At 38.4% G+C, this 24,663-nt stretch overlaps 1 protein-coding gene across 3 annotated transcripts in view; it reads left to right on the top strand.

Annotated features, from left to right (window-relative positions):
- Positions 1-23,217, top strand: part of CWC27 (CWC27 spliceosome associated cyclophilin) — a 232,357-nt gene extending 209,140 nt beyond the window's left edge. For 2 of the 3 annotated variants that reach the window (XM_032628442.1, XM_032628444.1), the window contains exon 13: positions 18,492-23,217. In XM_032628442.1, the coding sequence (XP_032484333.1) occupies positions 18,492-18,654 (163 nt within the window). In that variant the 3' untranslated portion in view covers positions 18,655-23,217. The remainder of the gene's footprint in view (positions 1-18,491) is intronic. The other variant, XM_032628441.1, reaches the window with a different exon arrangement.
- The last annotated feature ends 1,446 nt before the right edge of the window (positions 23,218-24,663 follow it).

The following is a 24,663-nucleotide window of genomic DNA, read 5'->3' as shown; positions in this document are numbered from 1 at the left end:
AGCGCAGAGAGTCCCATACAGGATAAAGCCAAGGAGAAACATGCCGAGACACATAATAATCAAATTGGCAAAAATTAAAGACAAAGAAAATTATTGAAAGCAGCAAGGGAAATACAACAAATAACATACAAGAGAACTCCCATAAGATTAACAGCTGATTTCTCAGAAGAAATTCTACAAGCCAGAAGGGAGTGGCATGATATACTTAAAGTGATGAAAGGGAAGAACCTACAACCAAGATTACTCTACCCTGCAAGGATCTCATTCAGATTCGACAGAGAAATCAAAAGCTTTACAGACAAGCAAAAGCTAAGAGAATTCAGCACCAACAAACCAGCTCTGCAACAAATGCTCAAGGAACTTCTCTAAGTGGGAAACACAAGAGAAGAAAAGGACCTACAAAAACAAACCCAAAACAATTAAGAAAATGGTCATAGGAACATACATATTGATAATTACCTTAAATGTGAATGGATTAAATGCTCCAACCAAAAGACACAGGCTTGCTGAATGGATACAAAAACAAGACCCATATATATGCTGTCTACAAGAGACCCACTTGAGACCTAGGGACACATACAGACTGAAAGTGAGGGGATGGAAAAAGATATTCCATGCAAATGGAAATCAAAGAAAGGTGGAATAGCAATACTCATATCAGATAAAATAGACTTCAAAATAAAGAATGTTACAAGCGACAAGGAAGGACACTACATAATAATAAAGGGATCAATCCAAGAAGAAGATATAACAATTATAAATATATATGCACCCAACATAGGAGCACCTCAATACATAAGGCAACTGCTAACAGCTATAAAAGAGGAAATCGACAGTAACATAATAATAGTGGGGGACTTTAACACCTCACTTACACCAATGGACAGATCATCCAAAATGAAAATAAATATGGAAACAGAAGGTTTAAATGACACAGTAGACCAGATAGATTTAATTGATATTTATAGGACATTCATCCAAAAATAGCAGATTACACTTTCTTCTCATGTGCACACGGAACATTCTCCAGGATAGACCACATCTTGGGTCACAAATCAAGCCTCAGTAAATTTAAGAAAATTGAAATCATATCAAGCATCTTTTTTGACCACAACACTATGAGATTAGAAATGAATTACAGGGAAAGAAACATAAAAACACACAAACACAAGGAGGCTAAACAATACGTTACTAAATAACCAAGAGATCACTGAAGAAATCAAAGAGGAAATCAAAAAATACATAGAGACAAATGACAATGAAAACAGGATGATCCAAAACCTATGGGATGCAGCAAAACCAGTTCTAAGAGGGAAGTTTATAGCTATACAAGCCTACCTCAAACAAGAAAAATCTCAAATAAACAATCTAACCTTACACCTAAAGGAACTAGAGAAAGAACAAACAAAACCCAAAGTTAGCAGAAGGAAAGAAATCATAAAGGTCAGAGCAGAAATAAATGAAATGGAAACAAAGGAAACAATAGCAAAGATCAATAAAACTAAAAGCTGGTTCTTTGAGAAGATAAACAAAATTGATAAACCATTAGCCAGACTCATCAAGAGGGAGAGGACTCAAATCAATAAAATTAGAAATGAAAAAGGAGAAGTTACAACAGACACCACAGAAATACAAATCATCCTAAGAGACTACTACAAGCAACTCTATGCCAATTAATGGACAACCTGGAAGAAATGGACAAATTCTTAGAAAGGTATAACCTTCCAAGACTTAACCAGGAAGAAATAGAAAATATGAACAGATGAATCCCAAGCACTGAAATTGAAACTGTGATTAAAAATCTTCCAACAAACAAAAGTCCAGGACCAGACAGCTTCACAGGTGAATTCTATCAAACATTTAGAGAAGAGCTAACACCTATCCTGCTGAAACTCTTCCAAAAATTGCAGAGGAAGAAACACTCCCAAACTCATTCTATGAGGCCACCATCACCCTGATACTAAAACCAGATAAAGATACTACAAAAAGAGAAAATTACAGACCAATATCACTGATGAGTATAGATGCAAAAACCTCAACAAAATACTAGCAAACAGAATCCAACAACACATTAAAGGGATCATACACTATAATCAAGTGGGATTTATCCCAGGGATGCAAGGCTTTTTCAATATATGCAAATCAATCAATGTGATACACCATATTAACAAATTGAAGAAGAAAAACCTTATGATAATCTCAATAGATGCAGAAAAAGCTTTTGACAAAATTCAACACCCATTTATGATAAAAACTCTCCATAAAGTGGGCATAGAGGGAAACTACCTCAACATAATAAAGGCCATATATGACAAACCCACAGCAAACATCATTCTCAACGGTGAAAAGCTGAAAGCATTTCCTCTAAGATCAGGAAAAAGACAAGGATGTCCATTCTTGCCACTATTATTCAACATAGTTTTGGAAGTCCTAGCCACAGCAATCAGAGAAGAAAAAGAAATAAAAGGAATACAAATTGGAAAAGAAGAAGTAAAACTGTCACTGTTTGCAGATGACATGATACTATACATAGAGAATGTATAGATAACAGAGAATCCTAAAGATTCCACCAGAAAACTACTAGAGCTAATCAATGAATTTGGTAAGGTTGCAATGCAACCTTGTTGTGTGCAGTGCACAGCAATCTCTTGCATTCCTATACACTAATGATGAAAAATCTGAAAGAGAAATTAAGGAAACACTCCCATTTACCACTGCAACAAACAGAATAAAATACCTAGGAATAAACCTACCTAGGGAGACAAAAGACCTGTATGCAGAAAACTATAAGACACTGATGAAAGATGATACCAAAAGATGGAGAGATATACCATGTTCTAGGACTGGAAGAATCAATATTGTGAAAATGACTATACTACCCAAAGCAATCTACAGATTCAATGCAATCCCTATCCAATTACCAATGGCATTTTTTACAGAACTAGAACAAAAAATCTTAAAATTTGTATGAAAAGAAAAAAATGTATGGAGACACAAAAGACCCCGAATAGCCAAAGCAGTCTTGCGGGAAAAAAGCGGAGCTGGAGGAATCAGACTCCCTGACTTCAGACTATACTACAAAGCTACAGTTACCAAGACAATATAGTACTGGCACAAAAACAGAAATATAGATTAGTGGAACAAGATAGAAAGCCCAGAGATAAACCCATGCATCTATGGTCAGCTAATCTATGACAAAGGAGGCAAGCATATACAATGGAGAAAAGACAGTCTCTTCAATAAGTGGTGCTGGGAAAACTGGACAGCTACATGTAAAAGAATGAAATTAGAACACACCCTAACACCACACACAAAGATAAACTCAAAATGGATTAGAGACCTAAATGTAAGACCAGACACTATAAAACTCTTAGAGGAAAACATAGGAAGAACACTCTGACATAAATCACAGCAAGATCTTTTTTTTTTCTTGCAGTACATGGGCCTCTCACTGTTGGGGCCTCGCCCGCTGCGGAGCACAGGCTCCGGACTCACACGCTCAGCGGCCATGGCTCACAGGCCCAGCCGCTTCACGGCATGTGGGATCTTCCTGGACTACGGCACAAACCCGTGTCCCCTGCATCGGCAGGCGGACTCTCAACCACTGCACCACCAGGGAAGCCCCAGCAAGATCTTTTTTGATCCACCTCCTAGAGTAATGGAAATAAAAACAAAAATAAACAGATGGGACCTTATGAAACTTAAAAGCTTTTGCACAGCAAAGGAAACCATAAACAAGATGAAGACAGCCCTCAGAATGGGAGAAAATATTTGCAAACGAATCAACGGACAAAGGATTAATCTCCAAAATATATAAATAGCTTATGCAGCTCAATATTAAAAAAGCAAACAACCCAATCAAAAATTGGGCAGAAGACCTAAATAGTCATTTCTCCAAAGAAGACATACAGATGGCCAAGAAGCACATGAAAAGCTGCTCAACATCACTAATTATTAGAGAAATGCAAATCAAAACTACAATGAGGTATCACCTCACACCAGTTAGAATGGGCATCCTCAGAAAATCTACTAACAACAAATGCTGGAGAGGGTGTGGAGAAAAGGGAACCCTCTTGCACTGTTGGTGGGAATGTAAATTGATACAGCCACTATGGAGAACAGTATGGAGGTTCCTTAAAAAACTAAAAATAGAATTACCATATGACCCAGCAATCCCACTACTGGGCATATACCCAGAGAAAACCATAATTCAAAAAGACACATGCACCCCAATGTTCATTGCATCACTGTTTACAATAGCCAGGTCATGGAAGCAACCTAAATGCCCATCAACAGACAAATGGATAAAGATGTGGTACATATATGCAATGGAATAATAGCCATAAAAAAGAACGAAATTGGGTCATTTGTTGAGACATGGATGAATCTAGAGACTGTCATACAGACTGAAGTCAGAAAGAGAAAAACAAATATCATATATTAACACATATATGTGGAACCTAGAAAAATGGTACAGATGAACCGGTTTGTAGGGCAGAAATTGAGACACAGATGTAGAGAACAAACGTATGGACACCAAGGTGGGGGGAAGCAGCGGGGGGGTCGGAGTGGTGGTGTGATGAATTGGCAGATTGGGATTGACATGTATACACTGATGTGGATAAAATTGATGACTAATAAGAACTTGCTGTATAAAAAAATAAATAAAATTCAAAAAAGAAAGAAAAAAAACAAAACGAAAACACAGCCTATGGAATGGGAGAAAATATTTGCAAACAATGTGACCCACAAGGGCTTAATTTCCGAAATATATAAACAGCTCATATATCTAATGTCAAACAACCCAATCACAAAATAGAGAAAAGATCTAAATAGACATTTCGCCAAACAAGACATACACATGGCCAAAAGGCACATGAAAAGATGCTCAACGTCACTAATTATTACAGAAATGCAAATCAGAACTACAGTGAGGTACCACCTCACACTAGTTAGAATGGTCATCATTAAAATAACAAATGCTGGAGAGGATGTGGTGAAAAAGGAACCCTCCTACACTGTTGGTGGGAATGTAAATCAGTACAGCCAGTATGGAGAACAGTATGGAGGTTCCTTAAAGAACTAAAAATAGAGCTACATATGATCCTGCAATCTCACTCCTAGGCACAGATCCAGAGAAAACTATAATTTGAAAAGATGCATGCACCCCAATGTTCACTGCAGCACTATTTACAATAGCCAAGACATGGAAGCAACCTAAATGTCCATTGACAGAAGAATGGATAAAGAAGAAGATGTGGTATATATACACAATGGACTATTACTCAGCCATAAAAAAGAATGAAATAAAGCCATGTGCAGCAACATGAAGGGACCTGGAGATTATCATACTAAGTGAAGTAAGCCAGACAGCAAACGAGACATACCATATCATATCACTTATATGTGGAATTCTTTTGCCAATGGTACAAATGAACTTTTTTTCTTATTTTTTTATTTTTTTTATTTTTTTAACATCTTTATTGGGGTCAAATGAACTTATTTACAAAACAGAAATAGACCCACAGACATAGAACACAAACTTATGGTTACCAAAGGGGAAAAGGTGGGGGGGATAAATTAGGAGTTTGGGATTAACATATATATACTACATATAAAATATGTAACCAACAAGGACCTACTGTATAGCACAGGGAACTATACTCAATATTTTGTAATAACCTATATGGGAAAAAACATCTGAAAAAGAATAGATGAATATATGTATAACTGAATCACTATGCTATACACCTGAAAGTAATACAACATTGTAAATCAACTATAATTCAATTTTTAAAAATACTGTCAAAGTGATCAAAAACAAGGAAATTCTGAGAAATTGCCACAGCCAAGAATCGCTTAAGGAGACATGACAACTAAATCTAAAGTGGTATCCTGAATGGGATCCTAGAACAGAAAAAAGGATGTCAGGTAAAAGTTAAGCATATTAGTTTCCTAGGGCTGCCATAACAAAATACAACAGACTGGGTGGCTTAAACAACAAATATATTTTCTCACAGTTCTGGAAGTCCAAGCTCTAAATGCCAGCAAGGTTGATTTCTGTTGAAATCAACAAAACAGCCGCCTTCTTACCGTTTCCTCACATGGCCCTTTCTGTGTGTGTATGTGCTCCTAGTGTCTCTTCCTCTACTTTTAAGGACATCAGTTCTCTTGGATTAAGGCCCTACCCATATGACCTTATTTAATTTTAATTACCTCCTTTAAAGGCCCTATCTCCATATACAGTCATATTGGGAGTTAGGGCTTCAACATATGAATTTGGGGGGAATGTAATTTAGTCCACAATACTAGGGAAATCTAAATAAACTTTACTTAATAAGATATCAGTGTTAGTTCATTAAGTGTAAGAAATGTACCATATTAATGTAAGATAGTAATAGGGAAAATTGGTTTAGGGGTATAAGGGAACTGTACTATCTGGTCAGCGTTTCTATAAATGTAAACCTCTTCTAAAAATAAAAGTAAAATAAATTTTGAGAAATGTTTTTTTCCAAGAGTAAGAAGGTAATGATCCTTCTCAGTAAGATGCCAAAACTATGTTAATTGAAGCAGTGGGAAACAGTACAGGGTAGATTATTCAAGAAATGAAATTGGGACAACTAAGTAACTATTTGGGGAAAAGAAATTACAATTTTATCTTACCCAAATACTAAAAGAAAATTCTAAATTGATAAAAGATTAACAAGTGAAAAAAGAACTGTAAAAGTGCTAGAAGAAAATACAGGTGGATATTTACATGGTCTTAATGTGAGGAAAGACTTCTTAAGTATGACTCTAAAGACAGACTTAAAGGAAGACACTACTCACTAGCACTGTATAAAAAACTGTAAAGTTCTGTATGGAAGCAAAGAAGGAAGGGAAAAGGAGGGATAGACAGAAGGAAGATAGGAGGTGAAACTCAAAAAACAAATGACAAAGTCTGTTTGTAGTTTATGTGATAAATAAGGATTTATATTCTTAATATATTAATTCTCACAAATCCATAAAGAGAAGATGAGTATGCCCTTTTTTTTTTAATGGGCAAAGGACACAAATATACATGTTGCAAAAGAAATACAAATAGCCAAAAACATTATGGGGGGATGGGGAATGAAAACAAAGATCAGTTTATTAATCAAAACAAAGTAAGGCACTCTGTTGATGAATGAATTGGTATATCCTTTTGAAGGGAAGTTAGATCATATATATCAAGTGCCTTAAAAGTGTACAAATCTTTGACCTAAGAATTCTACTTAGAGGAATTTATCCTAAGCGTTAGTAAAGATTATTCCAAATGACAGAAATATCTTCAACTAAAAATGGGGGTTTGTCAGCATGGGAAGCTTAAGAACTGGAGCTAGGGCATAGCTGGGTCAGAGTTCAGCCAATGTCAGGAATCTCTGTCATCTGGCTCCATTTTCCTCTCATTCCATAGGCAGGCTTCCCACCCAGGAGGTGGCCTCCAGAAGCTCTCGGCTTATGTTTCCATTATGGCCAACCCCATAGTTCCAGAAAAAGTCCTGAGCCAGTTCTGTTTGACCTTGCCGGATTCAAATGCCCATTCCCTGATCTAATCACTGGTTAGTCTGCACAGGCCTATACCATGTGTTCCCTTCCTCAGACAAGGACAAGGGAGTCCCAACCACATGGGCTGACAGTGGGGAAGGGTCATTTCTGAAAGGAAAAGACCAATCTACTGAAAGAATGTTGAACCAGCGCCCCCCGCCCCGAAACATTTACTACAAATAAGAAAATCCAAATATTTTTCACACAGATATTATTTGCAGTAATGTTTGTAAAGGTAGAAATTTGAACAAGACTAAGAATCCTAATATGAGGTGGATTTTAAATTATCTGTAGGACCAAATATTAGGCAATGAATACAATGATGTAAAAGTATAGTTATTAAAAAGATGTTTGCGGTGTAGTTCAGTATGAAAAACAAATTGTAAAATATATGCATTATGACCCATTCAAATATATAGTAAGTTCCCCTACATACCAACAAGTTCTGAGAGCACATTCGTAAATCCAGTTTGTTCGTAAGTCCAACAAAGTTAGCCTAGGTACCCAACTAACACAATCGGCTATATAGTACTGTACTGTAATAGGCTTATAATACTATTTGCACAGATAATACATAAAAAACAAACACAAAAAATAAAGACAACATTTTTAATCTTACGGTACAGCACCTTGACAAGTACAGCAGTCCAGTACAGCAGCTGGCATACAGGGGCTGGCATCGAGTGAAGAGGCAAGAAGAGTTACTGACTGGAGGAGGGAGAGGAGGTGGGAGATGGTAGAGCTGAAGGATTGTCAGCAATAGGAGGTGAGGGCAAGCTGCAATCTCACTCACGCCTGACGTTGATGGCACAGGGTCTGGTTCCTTGCTGGCTTCAATTTTATCTACCCTCTTGAAAAAATGATCCAGTGATGTCTGGGTAGTAGTTGTGTTCTTCCTCATCATAGATGACATGGTAGCACTGGATTGCATTTTGAACGGCTGCTGCAACCTTCGTGTACTGTTCTACATTCGGGTCCTGTGCCTCAAAAAACTAACAGTGCCTCCTCAAATAAAGAAAATCCCCTTGCCATTTCCTGTGTCATGAATCTCTTCGGTTCTTCAGTTACTTGTTCTTCCTCTTATCTCTCTTAGTCCTCTCTCTCTGGGCCTCCAATTCCATCAGGTCTTCTTTTTTTTTTTTTTTTTTTTTTTTTTTAAGCTTTAATTCATGTGATTCTTACAACAATCTTTACAACACAGGGAAACAGGGTCATTTTCTTTTCTTTTTTGGCTGCATTGGGTCTTCATTGTTGTGCACGGGCTTTCTCTAGTTGCGGCGAGTGGGGGCTACTCTTGGTTGAGGTGTGCAGGCTTATTGCGGTGTCTTCTCTTGTTGCGGAGCACGGGCTCTAGGCGCACGAGCTTCAGTAGTTGTGGCACACAGGCCCAGTAGTTGTGGCTCGCGGGCTCTAGAGTGCAGGCTCAGTAGCTGCAGCGCGTGAGCTTAGTTGCTCCACGGCATATGGGATCTTCCCGGACCAGGGCTTGAACCCGTGTCCCCTGCATTGGCAGGCGGATCCTTAACCACTGCGCCACCAGGGAAGTCCCCATCAGGTCTTCTTTAGTAAGCTCCTCATTATAAGAACGAGCGACGTCTTCCATCTTTTCGCCTCGCTCCACTTTCTCAATTATTTTCACTTTTGTTTCCATCGTTATTGCTTGGCGCTTCTTAGCAGTACCAGCTACATCACAGCTGCTTTTACGCTTGCTTCCAGACATCCTGGGCTTGAAATAAAGATACCGTACTACTATATACAGTACTGTACAGTAAAGTACACAAGAGCACAACCACTTGTAGAGGATGCACACACGTGATAATGTACGCCACACACGTGAACTAACTTACATGATTGGACAGGCGAATGCACGTTCACATCTGCAAAAGTTTGCAACTTGAAGGCTCATATGTAGGGGACTTACTATAAGCATATATACATATTTAGACATGCATAGAACAAAGTGTAGGAAGTGATGTGCCTGTATGTTTACAGTAGTTATTGATAAGCTATGGAGTTACAGGTAATTTTTTTGTTTTTTCTTTTTGCCTCTAAGGATTGCTTTACTTTGCACAAAGAAAAAACATACAAAGACAGTGAATGTATGTTAATCATGCTATGAAAGTTGTAAAAATAAGATTTCTATAATTCTTTCAATCTATAAATAGCTTCTGCCCTTTCTTTTTTTTTTTTTTTTTTTTTTTTTTTTTTGCTTCTGCCCTTTCAATGGCTTATGGCATAGTGTAGACAGGACATATTATAAATACACATATAAACCTACAGTTAAGTGAGATCAAATAAGTTTTGTATGATAATGTACGTGAAAACACTTTGAAAAAGGGTATGAAGTTTAATAGAATAGTATAAAAATGATAAATATATACAAGATCACTTTATATTAACACCCATACACACAAAATACAAAATAAGTTAAAATGGTGTTTGGACCACAATTGGAGGCATGATGTTTGAACCTCGTTCTAACTATGTAAATATGGTGCTTATTACCATACCCTCTTCACAGATAAGGAAACAGAGACCTGAAGAGCAATGTGACTTTCCTACAGAAACACCGAATGACTGCATTTTAACTCAAACCCAGGTCTTCTGACTTCAATCCGCAAAAGCTTCCATAAAAGGCATTAGAGAAATTCAAAGGCAAAAGTAGGTCCTGAGGCCCAAGGCAGTCAGATTTTTAGTTGGAAATGGCAGTTAAATTGGGCCTTGGAAGCTCAGGGGACTTAAACCAGTGGGAAGGAGGTCGTAGGGCATTCCAGAGAAGTGACATGGACAGAAGTATGCTGTGGCCCATCTCTGATACAGAGCAGGGTGTGGTTTTTTCAAAGGATCAAATGTGGGTTAAACTTAAAAATTATTTTGTCTCACTGAAATTTCTTTTAAAAAAAGCCTGTTTTTGCTTTTCAAATACAAGTCTCCTTTCAAGCCCTCTCCCACCAAAAGAAAAAAAAAAAGAAAACTTATAAACTAGATCATTTAAGTTTCTATCCATAGTCCCTTAAGAACGATAACTTAAGTAATAATCAGGGATTATTTAGTTGGGTTTCTTAAGAATTCTAACTGAACAGAGAAATGAGAAGCTGTCAACACACTATACTAAAGACAAATTATGTAGGTGACAAAGTTTCACAAAGAAAGGCAGGACCTTCCAACCCAAGTAGAGGAAGGCTGTCTGAGGACAATATGTTTTTTTTTTTTCCCTACCTTATACCTCTAAAGCTGAGTACAGAAGACAAATACCAATCATTAGGCAGTTTAACTGGCTCATTTGAGAAAGATCTGTTGGAGTTTTATAGCATAAACTTAATGGTAGTGGAAATATGTTATTTTAGGTCTTAGACTATTAGCCTTTTCTCTAGTATTGTAGAGTCTGAAAGAAGAGTTAATTATCTGAAAGGTTTATAAACATCCAGTTGAGACCTGAACAACGTGGAGATTTAAGGCACCCACACTTCGTGCAGTTGAAAATCCGCTTATAATTTATAGTTGGCCCTCCATGTACCTGGTTCCTCCATAGGAACAGTTCCACATCTGCACAATCAACCAGCCACAGATCATATAGTGTTATAGTGTTTACTGCTGAAAAACTCCACATGTAAGTGGACCCTGCCCATTTCAAATCCATGTTGTTCAAGAGTCAACTGAAATTGCTAAATAATTTGGAATTATCTATTGATACTCAAGGAGAAAGGTGAACAAAACCAGGTTTTTAGAGGTTACTGTCTACCCAGAAACATGTGTTCATTCAGCATTTATTGAGGGCATTCTTCTTGTCAAGGCTTGGTGACTGGTGTTACAAAGGCCCATAAAACAGAGCCATCTGCAGTCTAGTGAGGGAGGCTAAACTAAGACATGTACAGAAGAGGACCTTAACCCTCCTGGAAAAAGAGCAGGACAGGCCAGGAGAGGATTCAGGGACTGGTTTCCAGAGGGGATGACACCTCAACTGAAGCAGGGAGAGAAGTATATCACCATACAGAGGCAGCAAGGAGGCAGGAGAGAGCACGTTCTATACAGGAAACTGCAAGTAATTCAGGATGTCTAGAGCATACGATGTGAAGATGACATAGGAGCTTAGAGAGAGGAACAAAAGCCAAGTCATAGAGGCTACATAAGAAATTTGAGTTTCATTGTTTAGACAATAGGGAACTACTGAAGGATTCAAAACAGGACAGTTTTCATGGCTAAATCTGAATTTTTGAAAAATACATATGTAACAGAAAATACCTGGATATCATCATCAATCATAAAGGCAGTCCTTAGTAATTTGATGCCTGCGAAGAGACTGCCAGACATCCATCCTTAGAGTGTCAGGCTCTTTGGCTCTGCTCCTCTTGGACCTCCAGCTGAATGGTGTGTCCCTACCTAGCATCCTCATTTTAGGATGTATAGGAAGAAACTGGGACTAATTCCAGAGAGCAATGATTAAAGGCAATAAAGGGATAAAAATTTACAGTGAAAATTAATTGCCTTTTTGGGGTTTTTTTGCGGTACGCGGGCCTCTCACTGCTGTGGCCTCTCCCATTGCGGAGCACAGGCTCCGGATGTGCAGGCTCAGCGGCCATGGCTCACGGGCCCAGCCGCTCCGCGGCATGTGGGATCTTCCCGGATCGGGGCACGAACCCGTGTCCCCTGCATCGGCAGGCGGACTCTCAACCACTGTGCCACTAGGGAAGCCCCAAATTGCCTTTTTTTTTAAAGCAAGTGTTCACCTAGTAGAGAGGTGTCTTTTCCCAAAGAGGCTCCCACATGGCTCAAGACATTTTTGGAACTTCTTTTCTAATTGCATTATAGGCCAGCCTGGGAGCCACACAGATTATCATTCTTGTCTCTTTATAGTTGCCTTTTCAAAATGCTGTATTCCAAAATAAGCACTGCCCGATCTGATTTTTTTATCCTATTCACTAGACTTAGCACTGAATTAACTTTTGATTTATTCCTGAAGTTAAATACATCTTCACAAGATGAAAGTTTGTTACCTCTGAAGACATGCAGTCAAGTACCTGGTCAACTACTTACCAGCTACAAGTTTCTTGACCATGAATCTCTCAGGTTGCCTGTGAAATGGAGGTGAATAACATACTTCCCACCTACCCCACATAGTTATTGTGAAGACAATACCAGACATGTGAAGGCTCTTCATAGACTGCTGTCAGAGGATGCTCTTCTTATTGTGCCCTCAGAGTTTGCAGGCAGTTCCAAAATGTACATTTGTTCTGGTGCCTGTGTGCTCATCTCCCCTAACAGATTGTTCAGTTTAGGAGAGCAGGGCCTGGGTCCTATTTGGTTTTATTTCCCTGTTGTCTGACACTGGGTCTCACACATAAAAAGGCTCCAATATTTGTTGAATGAGTAATTCAGTGTAGCTCCTTGCCTTTTCCTCAGACTACATTTAAGAAATGGATAATACACTTGAGATTACTCAGTTAAAATAGGCTCAGAAGCCACTTAAGCTTCTTTAAGTATGTGAGTAGTTTGTCATTAGGAACCAGCTATCCTTCATCTCTGAAGAGGCCAGAACAAATGGCTAATGAACTCAAGCTGAAAGCCTAAAGACTCTTAAACTTTAATGCTGTGGTCCTAACTTTGGCTGTATTTTTAGATCACCAGGAAAAAAACTTTAGATTACTGATGCTAGAGCCCCATCCTGAGACAATTAAATCAGTACCTCTAGAGGTGGAGGCCCGGTGTTGATAGTTTTAATAACTACCCAGGTGATTGTAATGTGCAGCCTGCGTTTGTTGCTGGGCTCTGGGATTAGACTTTGAGAAATATTGCCTTAAAAGAAATCCTATCTAGTTCTACATTAGGTACCATAGGAAGTGGGAAAGAACATAAGGCATGCTCCCACCACAGTCTACAAGGAATAAAAACTAGCCATCACTGATCTGAGAGCAGTGGAAAAGCAGCAATCAGTGTGTGCTGAGCTATGAGAGGTCGTGGAAAGGTAGACCTGTGAAGAGCTCCAGACTTTCTGCAGAACCTGTTAGACATTTTAAAAGTTTATCATGGGCTTCCCTGGTGGCGCAGTGGTTGAGCGTCCGCCTGCCGATGCAGGGGACACGGGTTCGTGCCCTGGTCTGGGAAGATCCCACATGCCGCGGAGCGGCTGGGCCCGTGAGCCATGGCTGCTGAGCCTGCGCGTCCGGAGCCTGTGCTCCGCAACGGGAGAGGCCACAACAGTGAGAGGCCCGCGTACCGCAAAATAAATAAATAAAAGTTTATCATAGAAATAAAAGACAGTCCCTGCCCACAAAAGAAGGTTAACTGTTAGGTTAGCAAACCAGCTAGTTCTAGCCAGAGGTCCTGGCCAATACAGAGGGTTTAAAGGCTTTGATTCCCAGCACCAATCACCATTCTGAGGACTGAGAACTCAACTGTGAACAAGACTCAAACTGTCTCAAATAACTGATGTTCACAACTAAGTGAACAGGCAATTACAAAATGGTGAGGGTTGATGAAAGAAACAAAATTAAGTTGGTGAGATAGGAAGATCCAGTCATTTGAGGGTTTTAAGGGTCGGGCTCAGCTATTTCAGTGGATTACAATAGCCGATAGTTTCTGGTCAAAGGGATGCTAAAAGGAGATATATAAGAAACATTATTTTAGAACCTTTGGAGGTTAGAAGAAGGAGAAATAGTACAGACATAAAATAGTTAAGACACCTACAGCAATCTAAGGGTAAAGTGGTAAGTTCCTATATTAGGGAGACTTGGAAAGGGGAAAGAGTGTTTTATAGAATTTCTAATGAAAAAGATAGCTGTTTATATTACATAAGCATAAATAATTTAAATGCATTTCAGTCTGAAATGACTTATTAATATTGGAATTCTATATTTCACTTACTGTATGTCTGAGAATTATACCTCTCTTGCTTTCCCGATTAATATTAACTGCTGTCATATCTTAATCTACCTTACAATTGAATGAGAGTTTTTAAAAATGGATGTCAAATTAGTCAAGGTCCAGGTCCTTTTCGAAGACTCTCTTGTTTACTTTTGTTTATAATTCCACACAGTCTCATACAAAAAAAGAAAAAGAATAAACTTACTTGTTTTGGGGCTGTACCCCTCAGGTCTGCAAGCCTTGTAGTTGCCCAACCGTGAGACCAAAGAAAGAGCCTGGAAACAGCGAAAGAGACATCCAAGGTGTACTGGATAGGGAATCTTACAAGTCAGAAGCAAAATGTCCTGGAGCGACACCCCACCTATAAGGCAGACGGCAGGCAGGATGCAGCAGCAATCTTAGCTACTGCAGGGGAGAAGGAGGTTACCATTTATAGGGGGAATTGATGTCAGGTTGGCTCATCAGTTACCAGGGAAACCAGCAGAGGAGCATGTCCCTCTCAGCCCCTCAGGTTAACAATCGTCAGTGGGGCAGATGTTTCCCTTTGATAACCTAGCTTGGTGGAGTGGTTCTGGTCTAAGTATTAGAATGATAACCACCTGGGACGGGGCAAACATGTAGGCAGTTAGCGTTAAGGCTCTGTGATTAAGAGGGAAGATCAGTCATGTGAGTAGGTTGAGCAGGGGATGTATAGAGAGCAAGAGAACCGCCATCTTGAGTGGCCTGGTCATACACATCCTCTATGAAAATGGTAAGCCTCCATATTTCTATAACCACTAAAGTCAATGTTCTTACTTGAGAATCTGATCTTATGAAAAATTGTTATTAATCAGAACTAAACTTTTGTCTTTGCCTTCAAATGAACAAGTTCTAAAATTTTCATATGTAAATGATCAGTGTGTGATTCCAAAAGCTTCACTGCTCTTGTTGGGCCAATTCTATGACCAGTCACAGAGTGGATAGTATTGAGTTATTGGTACATACAAGATTGTAAACTACCAGACCTTATTATGTACTTGAATTAAGTCTGTATAATAAGTCTGCATGTGTATTCTCACAGGAGACTGTAAATGTGGGCATGCTTTCAATTCATGCAGTCTGTGATTTATGGAGGCACACAGGTCAGGAGTTTATTATGCTGAAAATCATAATAACTGTTTTGTTTTGCTTTTTAAAATGAAGTGACCGAAGCATGTTGAAAGATAAATGGGTGAAGCATTTTGATTATGTTTTTGTTTCAATCAAAGATTAAATATTATGCTGAGTAACCAGCCATGCTAAGCATTATGATATTAAAGCTGAAGTAATTTGTAAGCTGATAGCCCCTTCTTTCCTCTGGGTTTAGGTTTGTTATTAATCAAAATGTTGGACTTGTTTAGTGCAGTGGTGTATGAAACAAACAGTTGAAAAAGACAGCTACTTTACAGCTTTCTGTTCTTTCAGATTTGTAGGAAAATCTGTTTCTTTTTGTGGACTTTGTGCTGTTGTTCCCATGTCTAGATTTCATTTCTTATATCAAAGCCAACTAGATCTAGTAGTTGTAAGATCCTCTCATGGCATAGAAAGGAGGAAGTTGCCTTTTTATGGTTTTATTTGACAAATTCTGGTAAAGTCATTTTTGAAACACGGACAGTCCCTACTAGAAATGATTATAACAAAAGACCCATCTGTCTTTTGGGGCAGAGAAAGGGATAATTTTTAGAATAGAAGAATGTGTATATGGAGAAGTATTAATAAGTTAACTAATATAGTGGGTTTTGTATTTTTATATCAGTATAGGAGTACGGAATAAAATTGTTTTGAAGAGAATAAGATTCCAGCTATTTTCTGGTTTGGGGTTAGGCATCAGCACAAATCATTTGGAAAGCTGCTGCGCACTTACTGAAATACAGTGTAGGAGTCTGGGCTCCCCATGACGTGTGATAAGGACCTTTAACAGGACAGTCCTGCCACACTTCTAAACTTAGTCCTCATCAGGGGTAATACACTTACAATTTCTGAAGAGCTCACTCTAGGGAATGCTGCATAGATTGTAAGGAGTATCAAAGAAAAAGACAACCTCTCAATACCTGAAAAAAAAAAAGCTCAATTTATTACTTTAATAAGAAAGAGCTTGCTTTTAGACACAGTCTCTCTGAGCAAAGCAGGTTGCAAACCTTACGTAGAGTTTTGGGGTCAGGGATTGTTTAGGGGTTAATAGCCTCAGAAGCACCATTATTCAGGAGAGACTGCTGGTGATTGGCTGGCTTTCAGAAGCATGTCACTGGCGTGGGTCTGCCACTGATTGGCCAACTTTCAAAAGCATGAGGCTGTCACTGATTATTTGGCTTTCAGAGGTGTATTTACTGAAGTGAGTTATCACTGATCATTTTGGCCTAGGCAAGTCACCATTAATTGATTAAATCCTGTTTGATTGATTCAGTCTGGTTATAGTGGTCACTTGCTACCATGGCTGGAGAATAATTATCCTTTTGCTAGGAGTTGGGGCTTGTTTTATTCTCAGACGCTAATACTCAAACAGTGTAGAAAATTTAAAGCACAAGAAAATCAGACTGAGTACTCCATCTAAATAAGCAATAATCCTATGCTGCACTTTCTAAATGAGGTTGTTTCCAAGGTTAAGTCCATGGAAATAGAAAAAGTCAGCAGTTCTCATGTGTGATATTGCATGTTATGAAATCTGATGCAAATAATATATTATTAATAATAAAGTACAGAGATGCAAATGTGCTTTACCTCAGTAAATAAGAGTAGACTCTAGTTCATCCACATAATAATGTCACTCATACTCATTGCATTCTAATAAGCTTTTCTGGGAAGGAAGAGGTGGTAAGATAAAACTTGTCAACCTGGTGAACAGTCAGCCCTACCGAACTCTTTGCAATTGTAGTATCATTAATATTGTAACATTTCATTTCCCTCACAAAATCGTTTTAGGATTCTTCAAAATCTAAGTATATCCATGGGAATTTTTAACAAAATTAAACTTCCCTCCGCATTTGTGGTACTGCAGGAAGAAAGGGTAGGGGAATCTCTGCTAGTACCTATTGCCCAATCCCTGCTCATATAGGGAAATAGAAATCACTGTAATATGTGGGTTTCATCTGCAAGTTACAACTGACATGTGGGGAGTGTTAACCCTTCAGGCGGTTTATCCCCATCTGCTGTGATAAAGTGTTGGGTGCGCCTATTTTTTAAATTGCTTAAATATTTAGTGGGGAAAGCCTTAGTAGTTTTGTTTATATATAAAAACTGATCTTTCCTCTTTCCAGATTCATTCACCTGCCCTAGAATCTGGTTTTGGGACCTCCCTATTTATTCCCGGCACCTCCTAATGGGAGGCAGAGCTAATCACTTACATATTTCTCTGCTGCTAAGCATAGCCAGCTTACAACCACTTAGGATTCAAGCACATGTTGAGACCTTAAGACCAGTAAGCATTTGATAAAGTAGGAAAGCAGGGTGGTTAGATTTGCTGTAATCAACAGTAGGAGGAGGAGGTTAGTCCATGGAGCCGTGCCAAAAGCTCAGTTTCTTTTTGTACAAAAAATTTTTTAAACTGAGCAATTCCCCAGAAAAGGGATTCATAACACCATTTGAACAGGAATTTTCTGAACACATTCCCTACTTGACCCATTTAACTACTGAAAACAAAACAAAACAAAACCAGATAGGGCTGGTTTAATGTCGGGAGTTTTGCTCTGCAACCTGGCTGAGTGTGCTCTTTAAAGGAAGCTGGAAGAATGTTCTCTGAGTTTAGTTGAAGGAAGACTTCTGGGTAGAACTCTTTTAACCTCCCATCAGGAAAGGAACCTCGAGTGAAGTCTGAAGCAGAGAGACTCACTACTAGAAATACAAACCAACAAAACAAACTCCAGACATGTTTTTCAAATTTAAGTGTTTTCTGAGAAGTTGGCATCCATGTGGTATAAGCACCAGTAAACAATAAACCCATCTTGGTGTTTTGTACCCTTTTGGTTCATCATGCCAAGACAAGTGTAGTGTAGAATTTCTACTTTCAGTTCTCATGCAAAAATCAGTGAACCATCTCTCTCCCACTTTAGGATGTCGCATGTACTTCAGTTTGAGGATAAAAGCAGAAAAGTGAAAGACGCAAGCATGCAAGATTCAGACACGTTTGAAATCTATGATCCTCGGAATCCAGTGAATAAAAGAAGAAGGGAAGAAAGCAAAAAGCTGATGAGAGAGAAAAAAGAAAGAAGATAAAATGAGAGTAATGATAAACCAGAACTAGCTGGAAATGTGCCTGCAATAAATGGCCTTAAAACAGCCATTGTTCCCAACAGCATCACTTAAGGGTGTGAAAAGAAGCATTTTTGAACTTGTCGTCTGGTTTTGAAAAACAATTATCTTGTTGTTATGTAAATTGTGGAATGATGTAAGCAAATGCTTTTTGTTACTGGTACATGTTTTTTTTCCCCTAATTGAGCTTTTATATTGCTAAATCTGAAATAAAATCACTTCCCTTCTAGTTTACATGTTAACCATTTGCAGAATGTACAAATCTGTATCTTTTTACCCTAAAATATGTGACGGCTTCATTTTCAAATTTTTTATAAGACATCTTTACAGAAAGAATATTTAAGGGAAACCTCTTTGGCATTCTGTTACCACAGCACTAACTTTGAAATATGATTTTTAAATTATGTAATATAAAGATTGATGGTTTTGTTTTGCATATAAATATCTAAAAATAGCCAAATCAGTAAGACTCAATAGCCTTAAATCTTAAGAAACCCCTAAGTGAATGTTCACGCCTGCGTCTAGGCCAATGCAGTCAAGACGATAACACACTAAGTAATGTCAGCCAAGCTTATTGCACACCCTGGCCTGACCCCAGGCTACCGGCTCACTCCTCTGCCCTTCTCAGCACAGCAACGGCAGGAGCACATGCAGAGGTCCCATCCTGGCAATAGAACTTATTAAGAATTTAGCCTTTTATGACAATAAGTCATGCTGGTTATTTAGTCAGTGTTTTCTAGAATCTGAATGCCAAGATTATACCACAGGTTAACTTCCAGTTAGTTACCTAGTAAAACCTCACCAGCCACGTCTTTTCAGGTAGTGTCTCATCAGCTCTCTCTTTTGAAGTGGAATCCAATAGGCTTTCTTTAGAGCGCCTGCTCTCACAACGTAGCCCCAGACGCTACACTAGAGCAGCAGCAGCAGCACTTACAGCCATGTTAGAAATTCAAATTCCTGCCATACTACCCACCACCATTATCCCCATCCAGACTAATGGATCTGAAACTTTGATCATAGAAGGCTTGTTAAACAGACCGCTGGCTTCGCTGTTGGTGATCCAATCTTTGGAGACTGACAATATCTAGTGAAGTTAAAAATGTTCATATCCAGTGATCCAAAATTTCTAATCCTAGGTCTGTTGCCTAAAGAAATTCTCACACATTGCTCAAGGGGACCTGTACTAAATATTCGTTGAAGCATCAACCAAAGAGTGGATAAATAAGTTATTATACATCCATGCTATGGAATACTTTGTAAGCAGTGAAGATTAATAAACCAGAGTTGTGTGTACTAGTTTATCTTAAAAATAATGTGAGGAATAGGCAACCTCCTATATAAAAATTTAAAACACACAACTCACCATTATATATTGTTTACAGATGTATACATGTAGCAAAAGTATAAAAACATAAAAACTAGTGGTTACCTCTGAGGAGGCAGAAGGAATACACAGGGGGCTTCATTTGTGTTTGTAATGTTTTATTTCTTAAGATAGATGTTGGGTAGTCAAGCCTCATTATTCTCTTTACATTTTGGTATGCCTGAAATATTTCATAATTTGTTCTTTATGATCATATCTAGAACCTGAGGTGAGAAGACAGAAGGACACCCCCTTTCTTTTTGGCTTCAGAAGTAGGAGAAAGTTCCAAAGAGAAAAAGAGGGATATGATAAAGGTGTTCTGGGGAACAGATACTAAGCCACCAAAAAATAAGCCAGTGTTTGGAAATGTGCCCTATCTTTCCCTCACCACTGTAATATCAATTGTATTACAGATGTTCACAAAGCAAAATGTTGTTTTCTAAACTCACAAAGTCTCTGTTGTTTATTATGAAAAGTATTACCACTGGATCTATTTGTATTGAAGTACCCCGTAGGTTTCTCTACCATTCCTCCAAGACTGTGTCCACCTAAAACAGTTTGGTTTTATCCCTAAAACAGAGGGGACCACAGGCCTCTAGGGCACAGCCAGAAGACTAGTATTCATAGGTTTAAAAGATAACTGAATGACAAAATTAAAACAGGTTGACTGAATGCGCCTCATCCTGCTTTAAATTGCAAGGAGCAGAAAGATCTGAAATTCTACAGAGATTAGAATCTTACCAGAATTTCACCATGATAATAAAACTCATTTTGAATTTAACTGAATAATAGCAATAACAATTGTTTAAAAGCTTAAGAACATGGTTAAATTACCTGTCATATATAGTATTAAATGTGCTTATAGTAAAATCTTTGGAAATGTCACAGGAACGTTTTTGGGCCATGTGAATTGCAAAAATGAAATAAAATGAGTTCAAAGACCAAAAAAAGAGAAAACGTATGACAATTAGCCTGTATAGTTCATTCTAATTTTATATTTATTTGGATTTATTTTTCTCTATGTACTTGCCCTAGGGATGTTATCCTGAAACAGTGAAGTCCGGTAGCCATCTCCTTTGTTATCTGTGGTGATGCTGGGCATTGTGGAGAACAGAGAGAAAAGCAACTCCTGGCAATTGTTTTTTCTCATTTTCTGACAAGCCATTTTTTTCACTTTGGTTGAAGCTGTCAGCGAGGTGAAAGTTAAAATTAACTCTAGACCTCTCCTTTCTCAATAGGTAATTGAAGAAATGCAGATCGCTCTAGAATTTTTAATGGTATAATATCAAAACACACATTATCACATGCCCTCAGCTCTCTGTATGCTCTGTGGCCACGCAGTCAGTAATGCATCTGCTGCATCTAAAAATGGGGACACCATAGAAAAAGGTCATTAAAAAGTGTGAGGAGATGAGTGGTTTGCTGCTGTTGTTTTTAGAACAAGTTCAATAAGCTATGGTGTCCTTATCAAACTGTCACTACCAAGTCTCTTGATAGGATCTGACGTGTGAGGTACATAAACCTGTGCTGTTGTATCACTGTGGCCTGAATGGAAAAGGTTAGATAAATGCAGAATATTGCCCCAACATGCTGTTTAATCTTGGCGATAACAAGAAAGAAAATGGATGTGTGAAGTGAGTTACCATTGAGGGTTGTATCAGTATAAGCAATTTGTATGTACGGGGTGTAGAGAAGTTAAGAGGGGTTACATTCTTTAACACCGTCATTCACAAAAAAAAAAAGCAGGTCTGGTTTCTCTATGGCTTTGACTCCTTTCCAGTGACTCTATACAGTTTATCATGGGGTACCACTTCTGCTTACTAGAGACCAGGAGGTTTTCCTGTCTCACATATATTTTATCTCCTTTCTTTTAGCTTTTAATGAAGAGAGGTGAAACAGGAGCCATATTTTAGAGAAATCCTTTCTAATAAGGATTCGATTAAATCTGAATTCCTAGAGAAATAAAACACCAAATCTTACTAAGATGGGTATTAGAAGTCCCCTGCTTGTAGAAAGAATACTCATTTATTCCCCCAAATCTTCCTTGACAATGGTATACTTGAACATCTTTGTCACAGGTGCTAAGGGCTGTGCTAATCCCTGTGCAGAGTTTTCAGTGGTACACAGCTAAATTGGCTCCCTAAAAAAACAGAAAGCAAGAAAAGCCCTGATTTGCATCACTTGCTGACTTCTGTGGTGTAAATACTCTCACTGTGGCTGATTTCAAGCCACCAAAGGTAGCTCCAGGATACAACTGGTTATTTTTCCCATTCTGTTTCATTGCTAGCTAAAAGCTTATGTAGTAACTCTTGCACTGGCACTAAAGAACTCACAAAGGTTTTTAACCTTTTTCCAAGATGACAACCTTCAAGAGTATTTCTCTTTTATGTGATTACTTCAGACAATTTGGTGAAGTTCTACATTGTAGCAACATCTGCACCCTATGCTTTTTATGACTAGTTTGTACCTTCAGATTCTCTGTTGAGGGAGTTTTCCAAAGTCACTTGGCTCACATTTATTTTTCCCTCTGCTCATCTTTTTGCCTCAGTTTAATCCAAATCTCACAGAAAAAAAAAGAAGCGGGAGAAAGGAAGGAAATGTAATTATAGTTCTTTGAATTATTCTCTGTAAGTGATAATGTACAAATCCATCATTTATATTTTTTAGGAAGATATTTTGGGTTAGGGATGGAGAATCCTACCTGGAGGGAAGACTGGCTTCTAAGTGAAATGCAGACAGGAATCTGGTCTCTCTCTTCCACATCTGCTCGGGATTATTCCTTTAAGTTCAGATCATGATATTAATTCATGTTACTTGATCAGCAAAAACGTATTCGGGAGGCTTTCTTCAGAGCACCAGTCAAAAAGAAGGTGTTCTTTGTCTTTTAGAAAATTGTTATTTTCTCATTCCATGATGCCAGAAATGATAAGCATTGCTGCAGTTCCAGAACTTTTTAATAATCAGGATAATTTTGAGAGCAGAAAACTCTTAAGTGACTTTCCCATTTATTTTCTGACTAATCTAGTTGGAGCTTTATTATTCAAGTGTTTTAATAATATATTTGAAATGAAGGGCATCATGTATAAAAAATAAATGACTAAAGTAGTATATATTCTATGGCTAGTTCTCAACAGTTATGAATAAACTTAAAATTTGTGAGTTACCTCTTTTTTGTATGATGTGAGTAAACTGTTCTTTAATTTGCAATTTTTTAGGAAATACTTTATTCAGGGTAAGAGGTATGTGACCACTTTATCTCTGTTCTAAACTTTTACTATATTATTGGTGTAAATGAATAGACTAAGAATGGGTACTATCTCCCAAGCAACTAAAGAATTCAACAAGTGATTTTTGAATTAATTTAGAAAAGTTATACATGTTATTTTGTGAGACCTAGGTCCATTTCAGAGTGAAGTTTCCTAATGACCATCATGTGGATTTCATGTCCCATCAAACCTGACATGTCCAAAACTGAACTCACCTACACGTCCTAGCCCTTCCTCCACCAGATCTGCTTCACCTGCACTTTTCCCCATCTTCCCTATTGGCAATGCCACTTTTCTAGTTACTCAGGCCAAATAGTTTGGATTCCAGTCTTCATCTCACACCCTATATCCAGTCTGTTATGATAATCTGTTGGCTCTACCTTCGAAATATATCCAGAATTTCACCATTATTTACCACTTCCCGCTGCTACCACCCTGGTCAAAAGGACCATAAACTATCATGCGGACTAGTATTTACAAAAGCACCGTAACCAGTCTCCCTGCTTCCACACTTATTTCCCTAAATTTATTAACAACATAGCAGCCAAGTGAAACCTCTTAAAACATAAATCACATTGTTATACTTCTCTGCTCAAAACTCTTCAATGGCTCCCCATTTCGTTCACAGTAAAAGCCCACATCTTCACAACGGCCTATGAGGCTCTAGATAATCACCACACCCTCCCCTCAATCTCTGACCTCCTCCCTTACTACACTCCCCATCACTCACTGTACTAGCCACACCAACTGTCCAGCACTTCATCAGATGAGCTAGGTGTGGTCCATCTCAGGTGCTCTGCACTGGCCAGTTCCTCTACCTGGAATACTCGTCCACCAGATGTCCAAATGGCCGACTCCCGCACCTCCTTCAAGTCTGCTCAAATGGCCCTTTCTCCATAAGGCCTACAGTAACCACTCTAAAGTTGCAGCCCATCCCCACCCCACATTCTCAGTCCCTCTCAATCTCCCTCTCTAATCATATTCAATGGCACTATGAACTCCTAAGCACTCTGCCTTATTAACTTATTTAACTTACAAACAACCCTATGAAGTAGGTATGGGCCCTTGTTACCATTTTACAGATGAGGAAACCGAGCCTTACAGACGTTAATTACTTATTGTTTATCAATCACCTCCCACCATAGAATGCCCTCCACGAGGACAAGGATTTTTGTCAGTTTTGTTCACTGTTGATCCAGTGCCTAGAACTATGCCTAGCAAAGAGCAGACACTTAATAAATATTTGTTGAATGAATAAATAAACCAGTATATCCCCCCCTGTGAAAAAACAGGATCCAATATAGTGTTATTCCATATTTTATCACTTAATATTACCATCATTTC

Source organism: Phocoena sinus, chromosome 3, assembly GCF_008692025.1.
Source record: "Phocoena sinus isolate mPhoSin1 chromosome 3, mPhoSin1.pri, whole genome shotgun sequence".
NCBI lineage: Eukaryota > Metazoa > Chordata > Mammalia > Artiodactyla > Phocoenidae > Phocoena > Phocoena sinus.
Note: the sequence above shows the minus strand (reverse complement) of the source record. Positions and strands in the feature narration are given on the sequence as shown.